This window comes from Tarenaya hassleriana, unplaced genomic scaffold (assembly GCF_000463585.1).
Source record: "Tarenaya hassleriana unplaced genomic scaffold, ASM46358v1 Cleome2, whole genome shotgun sequence".
Lineage (NCBI taxonomy): Eukaryota > Viridiplantae > Streptophyta > Magnoliopsida > Brassicales > Cleomaceae > Tarenaya > Tarenaya hassleriana.
The window spans coordinates 8328179-8347898 of NW_010965372.1; the positions used below are offsets into that span (position 1 = coordinate 8328179).

Consider the following 19720-nt stretch of genomic DNA (forward strand, 5'->3'; position numbering starts at 1 on the left):
ATAAATAATATTTAATAATTCCATTTTATTTTGCAGCGTCCAATATAATATTTGTTTTATAAAACCAAAGCAAGCGAGGAGGCGCGTGTCCTCCACTTAATGTGAAGGCGCGTGGGAAGGAAATGTTGCAAAGGCCCAAATCTAATGGGCCTATCTGGATCAAGTAACGTCGGCCCATATTGAGATTCGTTTTTTAAAGGCTTGCAGATAATTAGCCTTAAGACGACAACATTTTTTGGGATATATCATTATTACGAATCAAGGCATCTATTATTAATACTTACATTAATCCCTTATCGTTAAGAATGTTAAAGCTTATATTCAAATATTGATGATGTATATTATGTTAAATTAAAGTTTATTGTGATCCATTAACTTTTTGCCAATTAAATGGCCACGTGCAACGATTTTTGTTGTGTGTATTTTTTAAAATATACTTTTCATTAAATCAGAATCCAGAATGTATCATAAAAACAAACGAAAATTTAGAAATTAGTCTTTCAAGAATTTTTAATAGGATTTATCCTTATATTTTCACACACATAATTGGTTTAAGGACCTATCTTTGATCTCTGACTCATTTACAACATATACCATTTTTGTAATATTGAAAAATATTTCCTCGTTTTAAATTATTTTCCTTGTTTTTCTTCACTAATATTGGTTTGATTTTTAACTCACTACTAAATAAATTTCCACGTCATTTATTGCGAATCAGGGGACGTCTCTGCATCATTTATAGTCCGAATTCTTCTTGTAAAGACCGTGAAGATGTCGGCTCACGACAGTCCCCGTGACAAGCAACACGGCCACGTCCCTTTGTCCTTCCGTAAGTTCTGCGAAGTTTCTTTTAGGATTCTTTTTTTTAATAATTAAAAAATACGCATGCAATCATTTAAGATACTAGAAACCATTGGCATATTTTAATATTCGGATATTTCATAACGAGATACGATTCCTTAATGATACGTATGACCAATTGGGATATATATTAATAATTGCAGCCAATTATTTTGTGAAAATCGTCGTAATAGTGATCATTTACACATGGGTTAACAGTCTTGACTAATATAGGAATGGGATATATATATATATATATATATATATATATATATAAATGTAGGATAATACTCTTTTTTTTTGGGTAAAGATGTTTTATACTATACGTGAAACCAGATAAAATATCAATTGAAATGTGATGAACCGTTTGAATTATGAACTGTTTTATTTTCTATAAGATAAGATGCATGCATCTCTTTTTATTTATCCTTTTTTAACACTTAATTAAAAAATAATTAGGATTGAATTTAGTTTATTTTAAGAATTGGCTGATCATTGAAGTTAGTGATGATTTTTAAATATCGAAGACAGTTGGACGGTTGGTATAAATGTGCTTTGCCAGGATTTCAAACACGGTTTCGATTTGGGTTTTTTCAAAACTCTGGTCTATGTCTAAATTAATTTTGTAATCATAAAACTAATAAAAAATATCAATTACTAGTTTCGGTTACGAATAATGTATAAGCATATATATAGATTTTTTATAAATTAATTTTCTATTCGTTTATTCGTATAATACAAGCCCTTTTGACATGAATCATAACGAATATAACCATATAGATTATCAATATAGTTATTAAAGCCTTATTAGATTAAGCTTTTTTTAAATAAAAACAGAAATCTTATTAGTTTAACTAAACTCTTGATAGGGTGCCAAGTATGGCTTGATATGTTTGTACACTTATTGGTAAAGTGAAATAAATCTAAAATATGTCCATCAAATTTCGTCTTACACGAAATATTCAGCCAAAGTTTTTGCACATGCTTATGTTTTCATGGTTTCTAACAAGATTGATAAAAAAATATTTACCAAAAAAAAAAAGATTGATTAAGAAGAGTCATACATCATTTTTTTTATTTAGTCAAATACATTCAACTCACCTATATAAGGAGCGATGCTTAGAATAACATATAGTTATATGGGTCTATTTGCGTGTATAAAATCAGTGGAATTGAATAGAATAACATATAGTTATACCCGAATAATTTTTAATTAAAAAATGAATAATTTGGTATACTTTTTATCACACCAAAAATTAATGGATTTCAAACAAATTATTAAAATAGCCTAATAAATTGAAAAAAAATTAAAATCTCTTTACAGATATTAATCAACATATAACCATATACTACAACCAAAATAAAATAAAAAATATCGTATAAGAATCAAATGAATATAATCTTTCAAACTAAAAATTCAAAATTTAAAATATTCGTATGAGGCATATAGTACTAGAAAACAATTTTCTCTATCCAAAATGTAGATCAATTGCATATTATAACATAGTTTTTTGGAATAGTTGGCAAATGGTATATATTGTGAATTTTGCAGATTTATTACATGCATCTATTTGTGAATCCATCGTACATCAAAGGATTCTAACTTTGGCTATATAACAGATATTCTAAAAAAAATAAAAGAAAATACAGATCAGCATCACACCATCCGGAACGTGACTTAGCTCAATGATTGTTCTACCATCTTTCTCATTATACATGAACACATGTATATATATATACGCACTAACAAATGGCTTCATGCAACTCAGAATCCCTAAATCAAAATCGACCCACCAAAGAAAAAACACAACCAAAAGCAAAAAGATCACTTTTTTTTTTCTTGGGTATCACCCAAGTTTCCTTTTTTTCTCCTTTTAATCTTTTTTTTTTCTTATAAAGAACCTTTCTTTGTTATTCTTCCTAAACTCCATTTCGTTGTTATAATGGGCAACTGTATGAACGGGAGCCACATTAAGACAGTCGAAGAAGAGAAACAAGATGTGAAAAAAGATTACAAAGGGAAGGATCGGAAGGTGAAGATCATTCTGACGAAAGATGAGTTGGAGAAAATTATAATGTTCCAACTGAACGCCGAAGGCGGCAAAGGAGGGGACGGCAGCGCGTTGAGTTCAATCGCCGATTTCCTCAGAGAGTTGGAGGCGGAGAGATCTGCCGCTGACTCCGAAGCTCGCCGGAGGTGGAGGCCGTCTTTGGACAGGATCATGGAGTGGACAGAAGATGAATTTCCTTAAACTTTTTTAAGACGTGTATTAAAAAAAAAAAAAGATTTTTTCGGGTGTTTGCTTTTGTCTGTTTTTTTTTCGGGATTTTTTTTTATGATTTATCCCGGTGTTTCCAATGGACCGAAGCACTCAGCCCCAAAAAATTCAAAAAAAAATGTATTTTTCTTTTGAAAAAATGTTATTTCCATTGTAATTTATGTACGTATCCTAATGAATTAGTTATGGTAGAGTTTAGCTAAAATTCTTGCCCGTTTAATGTGTATATGTATGCTTTCCATAAAATCGGAGAGATGGACGGTTGAGATCGGATCATGAATTTTGACGGTTAGGATGTTTGTTTATGTTGACGATTGAGATCAAGCGAAAAAAATGAATGGAACGGATGAGATCAAATTTTTTAAAATCGACGGCTGTAATTAGCGATTTAGATTAATCTGAAAAACAAACGGTTGAAATCGCTCTTTGAGATAAATGATAAGTATTCGACGGTTGAGATCGGTTATCGGATAAGAAAGAAGCACCTTCAGAAGGCTCTTCTAGGGCTGACGTCACGCCAATCCCAGCCTCGGCCCTCCTTCATTATTGTATTGAAAGGTTCAGTATCACTTCTTCCTACTTGTGCTTGACTTCCTCCATATCTAATGTTTTGTTTAAATGCCCTACTCGTCCACAACCAAAGCCGATTGCCGGCAGATTCTCATTGTTGATGCGAGGGGATGACTACGACGAGTGGTCTATCAACATATATATATGTCAAGTACTAAAATCACGGAAAACGTTTGGTTTTGTTGATGGCTCGATTCTGAAACCCGATGCGGACTCAATGGATTTTGAAGACTCGGACACGAACAATGCTCTCATTGTTTCATGGATCAAGAACACGCTTGAACCTCCTCTCCATCCGGAACTACCTCGCTTGGACACAGACAGACCGAGCCATCTCTAGGTGGACATGGGAAGACCCCCAGGAAACTCCTGACTCAACTAGTTGTTTACGAATTATGGAAAGAAAGGAATGGTCGTATCTATAGGGACAAATGAAACTCCGTGAGCTAATTAAGAGTCAAGATCGACCGATCTATACGCAACATACTTTCTTTTTGTAGAAACTGAGACAAATCCTACAGTTGTGGTATCGAATTAGCTAGTTATTACTAAAACCTTGCTCAATTAAACTTACGCATGGGATCCCTTTGATATGTATATCTATTTCAACTTTTTGTAATAAACTTTGTAATTTTTTGAGGGTAGAAATGCAACAACCACATTTTATCCAAAAAACAATTTCTTAATGAAGCCCATAAAGTCCCACAACAAACATTAGTTCTACTTGGGCCTAAAAAAAATTGTGTAGAATTGGTACCAAACCAAGCAAAAAGCAAAAGCAAAAGCAAAAATATTATTAGTAATTAAAATTTGTTACCGTTTTGTTAAAATGAATACTTTGTTACCTTAATTTTGTATATACATCTATTTTGCGGGGCCCATCGCAGACGGGAGCGGCACATGAATCCCCTGCCATATGATATGATGCATCAAAAATATATATTTATTGAATCGTTACATTTGATATAATGTGTATATGTCAACATCATATATTCTTTTTTCTTTTGTAATTAATCCTGTCATGTGAGAATGAGTTGGGTCTATCTTAAAATAAGACCATAAAAACAACATAATAATAAAGATAGCTTCTACTTGGGCCTATCTAGTGGAAGCCCATACAAGCCCACATTAAACATAACTTAACTTGGACCTGTCGAGACAAAGCTATACAAATAAAAAAAAACACGCAATTATAAATTGAACCTGTCAAGAAGTTAAACTTTGAAATGGGCCGTATTGAAAAAGCTTATAGAAAGCCCACAACAAACATAACATTGATATGAGTTTCAATGAAGCCCATAAACTCCCACAACAAACATTAGTTCTACTTGACCCTAAATAAAAAAAATATATATATATATATATTATGTAGAGTTGGTACCAAACCAAACAAAAACAAAAACAAAGACAGATTTAGTAACCAACGAGAGCGTTAATATATAAATAATGAATGTACCAAATTAAAACAATATATAAGAAATAAAATTCGAAATGTTAAAACGTATTTCATTACACGTATAAATAGTGTATAAGTAAAAGAAATTGGAGTCTAACAAACAATATATGAACCAAAATTCGAAATATATGTAACTTCGTACTATTTTTTTAATTTGGGTTTTAAGAGAAATCCACAAAGAAAGTAACTTCATTAAGATTTTAAAAAATATTGTTAATAATTAAAATTTGTTACCGTTTTGTTAATACGAATACTTTGTTACCTTAATTTTGTATATACATCTATGTTGCGGGACCCACCGCAGGCGGAGTGGCTCAGGAATCCTGCCATATGACACGATGCGTCAGTATATATATATATATATATATATATATATATATATATATATATATATATAAACATATACACACACAAAAGTGGGCCACGTCATATAATATGATAATTCGTATGAATTGTATGAGTTGTATCCTTGTTTGTTGATTAGTTTTCATGAAATCAAATCCACTAAAATTTGAAAATTATTTTACAATTTGGTTTTGAATTGTGTAATTCATGGATTAAATTTTTCAAAATTGTATCGTATTTGGAAATCATAGTTTGTTTAAATATTACGATTTGTGATTATTTTGTATAAAAGTTGTTCGTGGGTTATGATTAACCATATTTTTGCAATATTTTATTTTGAAATATATTAGAAAATTTTGATAAATATTGTTTCGTGGATCTCGGACTTTTTGCGTGCAAAAAGATACTCGTAATATAAATAATTTTTTCAAGCAGACTTTCTCAATTTTTATTTTAATAAAATTTTCATTTTACATGTTATAAAAAAAAAAATTTGTATTGAGATCAAACCATTGAGATAGCCTTTTTTTCATGATAGCGAATACAAGTTAGTCTTAGCAAATCATAGTGAAAATTAATAATTAGAATTTAATGGACAACCCGTGTTTTATTATTTTTTTAGAAATCATTAGAGATGGTATAATTCGAACATTTGAAATCCAATCTCATATTCGTGGATCTCGAAAATAGGAATTGTGAATAGCTACAAAATATTTTAATCTAAAATTCGTAAAAGTAAATAAAGATAATTTTCTATTTTTTTTATTAAATTGATGATTATTTTTCTAAAAAGGTTAGACAGTGAAAAATAATTTGTATTTTTAATAAATATAAAATATTTTTGTAATTAAATCATTGAATTCAAATTTAAACGTAGGACGGACTAATCTTACGGGTGGAATACGAAAAAACCATGGGTTAATATTTAAATAATGGATGTACCAAATTTAAAAAATATATGAATAAAAAAATATTGTAACATGTTACATATACTCAAGTAATAAGACAGATACATATACTCAAAGGCATATCAAGACATAAGTGTGAATATAAAGTCGAGTAACTGGAATACATTTATTTCAAATTTTTTTATTGACATTTGATATAATGTGTATATGTCAACATCATGTGAATTATTTATTTTACAATTATTCTTTTTTCTTTTGTATTGAATCCTGTCACATCATAAATATTTTCCTCTCCATATTTATGTTTTTCGACACTGGCTAGTTTCGCGACGAGGGACTTGGTCACGTGACATATATATATATATATATACACACACTATTATATTTTTCTGTAAAAAAGGTTTGATTGCGTATACGCTTTTGAATTTGAACTGGAAAAATATTTCAATATGTTTATATTTTCGAAAAATTCAACAAATTTGTGTGCCTAGAGATACATATATATAAATATGTTATAGGGTTCCTATGGGTACACATATCACCATCGTCATCATCATCATGGGTCTATCTCTCTCTCTATGATGATGATACATGCGTGGCAGTGGGAGAGCAATGTGGGTGATAAACGTTACAGAGCTCGAAAGCTACGTCTGTATCCACTCCCAGTTGGTGTCAGCACGCCTGATTTAACTCTTCTCGTGGCTTATCAATGCGTACATATATGTGTATCTATATATATATATATATATATATGTACAGTGTACTTATATACGTAATGGTCATATTTATAGTCCCTCTTCTTCCTCGCTGTGGTCCCACCACCAAGTCGCATTCGTTTCCTTTTACTAGGAACCTGCAGCTGAGCTTTGACGTATATACTTCTATTTCGATATTTTTCGCTCTACCACCACCGAGCCGCGATCTCTTTAGATTTTCCTCCCCCCTCTTTTGCCTATATAAACAACAATGGGAGAAGTCACCGCTTCACTCACAAAGAAAGATGAAAAACACATTGAAGAACATAGCCACCAAGGTCAGCAGGAGGAACATTCTCCGAGCCTCCTCTTCCGCCGCTGGAGGCGGTGTCGAGCCAGACATGCCAGGTATGTGCGTTAAACTCAGATTTTTATTGCAGAAATGCTGATTGAGTTTGGTCTGTCTTTTGTTTTTTCGGTTCTGAAACAAAAGTGTTGTGTCTGAAGAATAACGCCATGCTCGGAGAGCCTTGAATTCGACGACTGGTGGGCGGAAAAGAAATTCCGCCAAACTGAATTTTCCGGTTGGGAATTCCAAACCCAGGAAGAACTCGATGACTGGGTTGCAGATTTGATTCTTGAAATAAATCCTTTGGGTTTAGACATGCAAAGTGGATGGATGCCATGCGTTTTTCAATCGTATGTACCTTTGGGTATTTTTCCACCGTATTTTTTCAACGTGGAGACATGCACTTAATCGTATGTATCTCTACATACGATTGACAAAAATGGTGGATGCGTCGATATCTCTCTTTGCCACATTTGATCCATACCGAACACACATTTTCATTAAACTTAAAAAAGAAAAAACATAAACCATAGCGAAGTCTTGATTTTTAACCAAAAAAAAACACAATCATAAGTATAAACACGAAATTAAGACCAGACCCACGAGCTCTAGTCATCGAGTTCTTCCTCGGTTCGGAATTCCCAACCGGGAAATTCAGTATGGCGGAATTTCTTTGCCGCCCACCAGTCATCGAACTCGAGGCTCTCCGCGCCTGGTGTTATTTTTCAGACACAACACTTTTGTTTCAGAACCGAAAAAACAAAAGACAGACCAAACTCAATCAGCATTTCTGCAGTAAAAATCTGAGTTTAACGAACACACCTGACACGTCTGGCTCGGCACCGCCTCCAGCCTCGGCCCTTTGGGATCGCTCCTTGATTCTACCACTTTGAGAAACCACCTTCGACGAGGGCCATCCCTCTGTGGGCGTGCGACGATGTCCTGCAACTTCAGATTAAGGTCGAACATTAAACTTTCATTGATAGGGGGTGATTTGGCGTGTGCGTGATAAACCGATGTTTGATCCTTGCTATCGATTGAATTCTATGATGTTTGAGCTCGAGCTTGTTACCCATGATTTTTAACGAGTTTTGAGCGTTCCGTGAATAGCCCGAATTTCAGTACGGACCGGACTAGGTCTGGTCCGAACGGACTGATCGCCATGGATGATTTTCGAGCTTTGGACCGGGCCAGGCCAATTGTGATCCGAACCGAGCTGCGTGTGTGTGTTATGTTGGGTTCCGCAGCGAGTCATGGTGTGGGACGGTCTGTTGTGTAGTCCGTCCAGACCAGAGAAAAATGCTGTGAGTCCGAACATGAGTCCGGACCAAAGGGAGCACGCTTGGTGTAAACATAACTAAAGCAAAGGTGTGTCTATTGTCACACATAGATGGTACTGATGTAGCTCTGGGGGCGCTGTGCTGGCATCTCGTGAACTTCTCAAAGTAGTGAGGGCCTCATTGTTGATGCTATCAAATGATGTTTCTTGTATATCATTGTTGATTCTCATATCTGTACTCTTCCTTCAATCTCAAAACCGCCTACTTGTATCTGCTCTTTATGAACGAGTACAAGTACTGATAGGAGAAGACCAAAGAGAAGCAAACCGAAGAAGAAGTAGAAAGAGAAGCAGGCGGAGACAGAGTAGGAGAAGATGAAGAACTAAAGCCATCGGATCTGGTTTTAATTTCGTGTTTATGTTTATGTTTTTTTAATGTTCAATCGAGATTTGCGTTTAGTTTAGTTATGCTTTATGTGTGGTTTTAAGTTAGGTTTATTTATCATGTAAAACTCGATATATATATATATATATATCAACAACATAATCAAAACATGCGGACGCTCAAATATATATATATGTGGGTTGATGGGCCGTTAAAGTTGATATTTTATTACTCGAAACCCAAATAAATTAATTTAATGGGCCAATGTTAAAAATATAACATAAAACACACGTCTATTCTCTAAATGTGTACGTTATATTATTAAATATAGATACAGAAGAATCAAAAGGAGCATGGAAGAAAAAAATGCATGGCGTCCACGTTGCCTAAGTCTTCATTAATTAATTTATTTATTTCAAGAATCAAATCCGCAGGCTAATAAATGACATCAATGATTCTATAAATAGACCAGTTTCTTCCACTATAAACTTATATCATAATAATAATTAAGACCTACTTCTCTGACATCAGTTTTCAAGCCATGGCTCGTCTTGCTCTGGTGACAATTCTCGTACTCTTCGTGATGTTCTCACTTCACTTGGAGCCTTCTGAAGGAGCCAGAGGCTTAGAATCCACGGTGGCCGGAGAGTTCAGTACGGTGACGTCGGACGCCGAGAACTATTTGGGCCGAATCTATCGAAGTGGGCCCAGCCCCAGAGGAAGCGCCGACCCACCACCTCATCCACAGAACTATATGGGCCGAGTCTATCGAAGTGGGCCCAGCCCAAGAGGAAGCGCTGACCCACCACCTCATGCACCGAGCCTTGTCGCGTAAAGAATACTACTGTAAAGCTGCCCGTATTTTCTGTAAACCATCTTTGAAATGGAGAAAATAATAATTTCGGGTTCCAACCCTTAAAGCTTAATTTTCGTGTGATTAATTCGCAGTTCTCGTCGTATTTTTTGTGGTAATGATTTCCAGCAATCATATTTTTCCGAACCTATGGAAACAATGCGTGTGTATATATATATATATAATACCTTTTCATATCAATCATTAATTTTTCTTTAGGTTAAATCCTATGGTTGAATCCTATCAAAATTGATCGTAGTTGGAAAAGTAATTTTTAAATTTTTTACGCGACAAATTCTTGAATTTATAAATTGGATATATATATATATATATATGCGTGTTATATATATATATATGTATGTATTTTATTTATTATATATATATATATATATATTATTTTTAAATTTTAAAGTTTTTGGTAAAATGAGTTTTTTCTAGACGCCATTGCCGATATGGCTTCGATGATTTGTGAGTCTGGTGGACTCTAGAGTTCTATTTCATAGGACACAAATACCCGAAAATCGGATATCCATCAGATACTCGTTTCTCCGAATTTAGGGTACTCATAATTTTTAAATCCAAATTCAAATATAAATTTTTCAATATATATGAATCCGACTAATATGATTATAAATAATTATATCTTATATATATATATATATATAATATTTTTATAAAATATAATTATTTTAGGTTAATAATTTTATATTTCTAATATTATCTAAAAAACTAAAATTATTATTATTTATCTCTTTTATCTCATATTTTTATCGTAATTAATCTATTTTTATAAATATATCTTTATTTTCTGGAAATTTTGTATATAAATATTGTTGTTTTTTGTAAATAAATTCGGATATGCTACTTCGAATATCCAAACAAACACTTTTAAAAATAAAAATGACAAAAAGAAATATAACACTTTTAGAATAATATTTTAACATTGGAATTTACAAAACTATAAAAATATATATACCTTGCCATTTGTAGGTCAACAACAACTCTTTGCTTAGATAACAAATGTCCGTTGTTAGTATCTCTTATACGTTAGACTCGATAAATAACATCTTCGGTAAGAATATAAAATTAAAAAAAATAGTATCTTAGAAGACATAATTTTAGGAATAAAGAAAAATAAAAAAATAATCAACAAAGTTGATATGTCTATTTACCTGGTAATTCTTCATTTTTGTTAGCCAACACAATAAATCCGTCGTAATCACGAAACCTAAAAAACTTTTTAGGTATCTCAATAGTGGTTACTCTAACTTCTGATATATTAGTTCGTTCCGTGAAACGAATAGATAGTTTGAAATCAATTAGCTTGAATAGATCGTTAGTCCTATCAATGTCAAACTCGGTTAGAAGGTAAATAGCTCCTACACAGAACACATCTTTGTAGCCACTCAAAAGATGACGACCAATAGATCCTTTGTGTAACAGTGGACTATAAGGGGGAAAAGGAAAGTGATAAATAATTTTTTTTTTGAATAAGTATTGACATTTGTGATCATAAGAAATAAATAAATTTTGGAAACAATGCAATGATGTTCGGTATACCTTTTCGTCGATGAGTAGAAAATATACACTCATGAGTTCATCACCTTTTTTGACATTTCGAACTTCCCAAAAAACGTAATAATCGATCAACTATTCGCTGCGTTGGTCGACCAATCCGTAAATCAGCGAGCATGTAGCATGAAGGAAGAGTGTCAAATCCAAATGGAGCCATTAGCGAATTAAAAACAAATATAGAGCTGGTGTGTTTTAGACTTTCGTTCAAATGTGAGTACTTTCTACTTAAACAGGAAGGAGTTTATAATGGAGCATACACTTTCTTTCAAGTTGCATAAGGAAACATTAATGGGATTAAAAGGATTGCAACTCCAATAAAGATTTAATTAAATTAGGACAAATCATTTGTAACTTTCCCACTAAATAATTGAATAAGGGGATATGAATCGTCTCGTAATTGGTGTTGACCACTTCGCCACTATGTGTTTATATAAATAATTAGGATTTATTCCTATAAAAACGTTATTACCTTTAATTGTATGGTAACCTCCACGTATTTCTAGTTTTAATACACATATTAGTGGTGTTATTACTGCAGTAGTTATACACATATTAGTGGTAGTAATACTAACTTTTATACCTTTCCAAATTCTCTTTTTAATCCCATTTTAAAATAAAACATGCGTGCATACTTATACACATAAAATATATACAATTATATGTGTATACAATCAAATACACGTTTATATATATATAAGCATACATATATACATATATACTTATAAAGTTGTACCGTTTATTTTTTAAACTATATATTATGTGGGTAAAATTTATTAGGAAGTTACAAATTTTACTGTTATTTTTATTTAGTCTAAACGCAAAACATATATACATAATAACAACACCATGGTTGGTTGCTCCTTTGTATTTGTTTTATATTTGGTTTTCTCATAGAGGATTTCGTGGTCATTTCAATTACGTTATTTCGTTTCAGTTTAATTTAATTTAGTTTAGAATAGTATATCTACGGTTGCAACCCGTTTTAAAATATTCTTTTGGTTTTTTGTTCAATTTGATTTTCTAGATTAATTTCGAATTCTTTTAATTTTTTGAAAAAGGAAAATCGCCAAAAAAAAAAATTATGTACTCTTTCTGTCCGGATCAATTAAAAAACTCTACCCTTTCTTTCTAGATCAATTAAAAAACTCTATATTTTTTTTAACTCTTCTCATGGCTTATCAATGTGTATATATATATGTGTATCTATATATATATATATGTACAGTGTACTTATATACGTAATGGTCATATTTATAGTCCCTTTTCTCCCTCGTTGTGGTCCCACCACCAAGTCGCATTCGCTTCCTTTTACTAGGAACCTGCAGCAGCTGAGTTCTGGCGTATAAACTTCCATTTTGACATTTTTCATTCTACCACCACCGAGTCGCGATCTCTATGTATTTTATTTATTATATATATATATATATATATTATTTTTAAATTTTAAAGTTTTTGGTAAAATGAGTTTTTTCTAGACGCCATTGCCGATATGGCTTTCTTCACTCACAAAGAAAGATGAAAAACGCATTGAAGAACATAACCACCAAGGGCAGCATGAGTAACATTCTCCGAGCCTCCTCTTCCGCTGCTGGAGGCGGTGCCGAGCCAGACGTACCAGGTGTGTGCGTTAAATTCAGATTTTTACTGCAGAAATGTTGATTGAGTTTGGTATGTCTTTATTTTTCGATTCTGAAACAAAAGTGTTGTCTGAAAAATAACACTAGGCCTGGAGAATTTGTGTTTCATTTGCTTCTCCTATTTTTGTTTCATGAGTTCTAATGTTTTTGTGATAGATATTTTCGATACTTGTATCAAATTTATAAAAGTTAACCGATCAAGTCCAAAAATCCGGGGTTCAGACCTAAGTTTCTTATACTTGACAATTTTGGTGCAAATGTGGTGCAGATTTCTTATATTTGATAATTAGGGTGTCAATTTTGGTGTAATTTTGTTTCTATTTGTATGCATTATATCGATTCAATAAAAAAAATTGTAATAAATATATATTATATGATGGTGACATAAGAAAAATTAAAATTAAAATAAATATATATTAAAAGGAAGATGAGAGTAGTCACCATACAACACTCACAGCACACCAATCACAAGATGGAGAATGCAGAACAAGACACAAGGAAAGCAAGTGCTTCCAACATAGGAGATGTTGACATTGAGCCAGAAAGCCTTGAATTTCAGACATTTTAATCCTGTAAACATCAGCTTCAACACCTTCTTTGTTGGGGGAGCTTATTCAGTGGAGCATATCCTTCTTGTTGCCCTTATTGACCATGTTTTTCAGTATGTTCTTCATCTCGTGTCTTGTGTGCCTGTGAGTGATGTGAATAAAATCAGATGAGAAAGGGTTTTAAGTCATACTCACCTGACTGCCAAGTTGGCCTTCAAGCGTTAGTGTGTCTGATTTGGGCAACTCCAGAATCTTCAGAGATCGACATGCCTTAGCCGTGCAAAACTCAACAAACTTGTATGTGATCGCATTCAATTCTTGTCAGATTCGTCGGCCGACCAATGTACCAATCTTCTTGAGGAGTTGTATTTTGCCATTTGCTTCTCCTATTTTTGTTTTACGAGTTCTAATGGTTTTATGATGGATATTTTCAGTACTTGTAACAAATTTATAAAAGTTAACCTTTTATAAAAAAAACATTTTTTTACGTTTAATGAAAATTTGTGTTTCGTTGCTTCAGAAGATTTAATGTTGATCGAAGGTATAGATCAAGTGAATAAAACATGTTTTCCCAAGTTTAATTTGATTGTGCATTACTTTCCATATGTAAATATATAATAACAAAATGTAAAACTCTTTATATATATATACATATATATATATATCTATCAAAGACATAACCAAAATATGCGGAACACACAAATATATCTATATATCTGACAATGATATGCTGTTAAGATTAATATTTTATCATCGAAAATATTGTGTACATGTATATATATATAAGTATATCTGAAAATTTTTGTGAAAATATGTTTTGAAAATCTAGGGTGTCAATTTAGATTTGAGATCAGAAATCCGGCTCAATCGAATCAAAAAATTAGCGGACTCAGACCTAAGTTTCTTATACTTGATGATTTTGGTGCAATTGTGGTGCAAATTTCTTATATTTGATAATTAAGGTGTCAATTTTTTTGACGAATAAAGAAACATAGTCTTAGATACTTAATTAAAGATTTGATGGAAGATTATACATCATCAAGCCATTGGTTGTTAATTAGGAGGATTGGAGGAGGATTTGGTGGATAATTGAGATTTTTTTTCCTTCTTTACTCCCAATTTACACAACTTGCGATCTTTATTTAGTTAGATTTATTGTTCTTCCTCTTTTTCATGTACATAGACGTTGGTAGTTTATTTCTTTCCTTAGTTTTTGTACTTTTGTTTCTTATTTAATCTATTGTAATATTTAGAAGAGATAACACGAAAATATACAACATTTTCTCTAAGTTTTTGTCTTCACTTGTTCTTTATACATTTTCATTGTCTTCTCTTGCTTATATCATCAAACCAAGATAATTCAATCGTAAATTCTTCATTTTATAACAAATTTTGGTGCAAGTTTCGTATACTTGACGATACCATGATTATGATTCCATCAAAATTCTGACAACTTTGGAGCTTGTATGGATTTATATAGGAAACAGAAAAGTTTTTCGAGATTTTGGAAGATTTCCATGTGGAATTCAGTCCTAAAACATATGAAAGAGTTCACGCTTTTTAAATCCTATTAAAGTTGATAGTGGTTAAAACACTAATTTTTAAATTTTTTGCGCGACAAATTCTTAAATTTATAAATTGGACATACGTATATATGTGTTGTATATATATGTAGGTATGTATGTCTTTTTTTATTGTATATATATATATATCATTTTTTTAAGTTTTTGGTAAAATGTCATTTTTCTAGTTGGCATTGGTGATGTGGCCTAGGTGATTTGTGAGTCTGGTGAACCAACCCCAGTGCTCTATTCCATCAAATTTCTGATAAGGTTAGAGTTTTTGTATGAATTTATATAGGAAATCGAAAAGATTATGTACGTATTTTACAAAATTTAAATTTTTTTTTTTATTTATGAAACATTAAAAGTTGACTTTTTTCAATAATACATGCCATTTATTTATTTATTTTAATAAAAACACTGTATAATGAGGAAAGTAAATCTATGCTGACTATACATTAAAAAAAGGTAATATAACAATGTAAATGTATTGATTATTTTATTATGATATTTGTTGATGTAAATTTAATAAAAAAATGATATATATTATTTATTAGATGTCAGAAAAATATATTTATAAGATTAAATTATTGTAAAATCGTCGTTATATTATATATGTTATGTATAAAGGAATTAAGAAGTGAGGAAATATAAGTATCGTTACGTATTATTGCGATTCTTTCTGTAGTAGATTTGGTTTATGTTTTCTATCAAACGAATAATAATTTATTAAAAATGCTTGCAGGAGAAAGCATTCTGGTCAAAACATGTAAATAATTTTAGGCCACCCTCCCAAAATGATTACAGATCGGCTTTTGTCGTAAGGATCATCATCAAATGCTGAGTTGGCAACTTTTTGTTTAAATAAAAAAGCGTTTATGATTATTTGTTGCAAGCCTTTATGATTTAGAAAATTCGCATATCTTATTTATTTATTTACCATGATGATGAAATTAACGGGTCCAAATTACCCATTAAACTAAAAAAAATAAAGGATCACATTAATATCATAAATTTTCGAAAACAAGTTGGTGCAAGGTTATTTTGTAAAGTTTGAATTTGTTTTTTAAAAAATATATTTAAATTTAAATACGATTGGACTATTCTTACATATTGTTATAAGTTTTCACAAGCTGAACTGATTAGTTCCTGCGTAAATTTTGTCTTCCATTTTGTTCTTGGCTCTGATCAGGCAACGAGATTCCTCTTCTTCCGTACGGTTTCGGCTTGATTCATGGTTTTTTTATCATTCTTTTTGCCTGTTTCTACTTTTTTAATTCGAGAAATTGATTTTGTTGGGTTTCTTGCTTGCTTGTTTTCCAGGAAAATTTAGGTCTCTTTTAGCTTTACGGAGTGTCAGAAAAGGGAAGAAAGATTTTGTTGATTTTGTTTCGGATTGGTGAATTGATTCTCCGGTGGGATTGTCATGTTCATCGTCGAAGAATATTGCGTGCAAGGTTTTGTTCTGGATCTCTTCAAACACACGGATTAGGGTTTCGTCCTTGAAGCCAAAGTCCGGCTTTCATGGACGATGGTGGTAGCCCTGGCAAGATAAAGATATTACAGGATCAATTCGGAGCTCTTAGTCCAATCCCAGAAGCTGTTCAAGACGATTCCCCATCATCTTCACAGCCAAGAACCGATAATTCTTTCAGGTGATCCAATTTCTTCAGGAGAAAGAAGCGATTTTAGTTCACATTACTTAGTTTTTTTTTCTCTTGCTGTTGTTTATAATAGCAGAAAACTGAAAAGAGCTGCACTGATGTTGAATCTGTTCTCTCCTCGGCGTCTCTCATGGGTCTCGAATGGTCAGGAGAAGGTTCAATTTGCCACCTTCCTATTGTTCATATGTTGGAATCATAATCTTGGAGGGTTTTTCATGATCACCCACCATGCCCGGTCCGCAGGTAGAGCTATTGGCTACAGAATTAGAATCACTTAGATCAGAACTTGCTGATTTGGAGGAAAGGGAAGCTTACCTGAAAGCACAGTAAGTCAGTCTCAATAGTTGCTGTTGAGTATTGAATCTTAGAATATGTACTGTCCTAAGGTCGAAACCATAGATCTCATCCATTCTCCTCTGTCGATTCGACGAAGGTTGGAACATGTGGATGAAGTCGTACGCTCTGCCCGTTTATCCGGTTATCTGTATATTCGAACCGTATGTCCCCATCTCTACCACTGACTTTTGCTTCATGGTGTTCAGATAACTGCATATAGTATGTAACAGTTTTGTCTGATTGGGTTTTTACCGAAATTTACAGAGGTGGATGGCTCTCCCGGGTGAGCCGCCTCCTTTAGACGATACAGAAGTAGACGATTGGCTTCCCCGATTTGTTGTCCTTCAGGGTGCTTGTCTTTTCTTCTATTTATTGTCAACGGGCAAGTGCCTTTTCACTCTTACCACAGTTACAGACCTTCTTGTTTCTAATTCTGACATGTTTTCTTTTCTCATAACTTCTCTTGCAGATTTGAGCCCACAAGATTCAACCTTGCTAGCCGATATCACTGAAATCGGTTCCTTACCGATGTTCAAAAGAGTCTCTGATGAAGTCTACCACTGCTTTTACATTTTGACCCGTCAAGGTCTACGATTTGAATGCTCAGGTTCCTCTAAGACACAGGTGAACCCGATTGCTTTGTACAACTTATCAAACAAAACATAGATCCATTGATGGGGATTCTTCGTGTTACTTGCACCTTAACAATATCACATTAGTATAAGTTCGAGATGATGATTGCCTTTATAAATGGCATTGTTGCTCTCTAGTTGCTGTAGCTGAGACATAGGTATAGGGTCTGGTCAGATGAACTATTTCCTGCCATTTGCCTGAATGGGATCTCGCTGGACCCGAACCTAGACCTCACTTGCAAATTTATTGGGCATGTACAAGCTGTTAGCGTGTGCATGGAAATGCAGCTTCTTTAGCTCCCATTACCAAGAACACCACTCACGATGTCTTAAACTGAAACTGACGGATCCTGCTCCACAAAAACACATTTTGAATGGGATTTCGATCTGTGATTTTTCTTTTTCATTTTATTTTTCGGTTAATTGGGTTTCAGGTAGAATCATGGTTATCAGTGTTGCGCAGTGATTGCAAGATGAGGCTCCCAGATGGATCAGCTGAAACGCAACATTGATTTAAATGGGGTTATATGCATGTACAGTTGGGTTCAGATGTATATATGCTTTTCCTTTCCACGAGGGAATCGATTTCACTCGTGGACCAACAATAACAACACCATGGTTGGTTGCTCCTTTGTATTTGTTTTATATTTGGTTTTCTCATAGAGGATTTTGTGGTCATTTCAATTACGTTATTTCGTTTCAGTTTCATTTCTGTTAATTTAATTTAGTTTAGAATAGTATATCTACGGTTGCAACCCGTTTTAATTTTTTTTTTTTTGACTTTTTATTCAATTCGATTTTCTAGATTAATTTCGAATTTTTTTAAATTTTTTGAAAAGGCAAAATCGTCAAAAAAACAAATTCTCTGCTCTGTTTTTTAGATCAACTAAAAAATTCTATATTTTTTTTTATTTACCAATTAAACTCTATACTCGATGTGATTAACCCATAAAACTCCGAATTTTTTAAAAATTCGCCGAAAAACTTCTGTGTTTATCAACTCAAACAAAAATAATGATGTGCCACAAAAATAATGATATATTAAATTCATATATATATATATATATATATATATATATATTTATATATATTAATATATATTTATTAATATATAATATATATAAATATAAATAAAAAAATAAAATAAATATTTAAAAATAAAATAAATATATATATAATATCTATTAAAAATAATATGTATATATATTAGTTATACCTGCAATATATACATATACAATTAATATGCATACTAAAATAAAAATAATTATAACTAATATATATATATATATACAATATATATTAAAAAATAACATGTATATATATATTATTTATAATCGTCACACTCATCGGCATATATACTATAATCGATGTATTTTTTAAAATTGTCTCAGCTAGGGATGTCAAACGAGCCGGCTCGGACCAGCTCGGACCAACTCGTTTCGAGCTAGCTCATTTTCAGCCCAGCTCGTTAAGCCCATTTTTATTTGGGCCAGAAAATTCCTGGCTCAGCCCAAGTCGCTTAGCTCCCGAGTCGGCTCGGGAGCCGGCTCATATTTTTCTAAATACCTAAAAAAAAATCATATCAAATTATATAAAATCATATCCAAATGATATATCAACATAAAAAGAACATACCAATACATCCAAATCATACTTATATTCACAATCACAATCCATATACAAAAAATCATTTTCAAATAAATAAAATCATAATCCATCCATGTACAAAAAACTATTTTCAGATCCTAATCCATCCATATACAATTAGATCTTAATCAATGTACAAAAAACCATCTTCAGATCCGAA

General features: G+C 32.4%; 2 protein-coding genes across 4 annotated transcripts; both read left to right on the top strand.

Moving 5' to 3' along the window:
* Positions 1–2783: 2783 nt before the first annotated feature.
* LOC104813365 lies at positions 2784–3092 on the top strand. Its single transcript, XM_010540923.1, has one exon. The coding sequence runs from the start codon at positions 2784–2786 to the stop codon at positions 3090–3092; it is 309 nt and encodes a 102-aa protein (XP_010539225.1).
* A 13292-nt stretch (positions 3093–16384) lies between these two features.
* Positions 16385–18615, top strand: LOC104813042. Of its 3 annotated transcripts, none has more exons than XM_010540526.1 (8): positions 16385–16495; positions 16605–16936; positions 17019–17100; positions 17189–17271; positions 17379–17442; positions 17546–17663; positions 17751–17905; positions 18348–18615. In XM_010540526.1, the coding sequence occupies exons 2-8, from the start codon at positions 16806–16808 to the stop codon at positions 18423–18425; spliced, it is 711 nt and encodes a 236-aa protein (XP_010538828.1). In that variant the 5' UTR covers positions 16385–16495; positions 16605–16805; the 3' UTR covers positions 18426–18615. The 3 variants fall into 3 exon arrangements, with proteins under 3 accessions (XP_010538828.1, XP_010538831.1, XP_010538829.1); XM_010540529.1 differs by having other exon boundaries at positions 17546–17630; XM_010540527.1 differs by having other exon boundaries at positions 17022–17100.
* The last annotated feature ends 1105 nt before the right edge of the window (positions 18616–19720 follow it).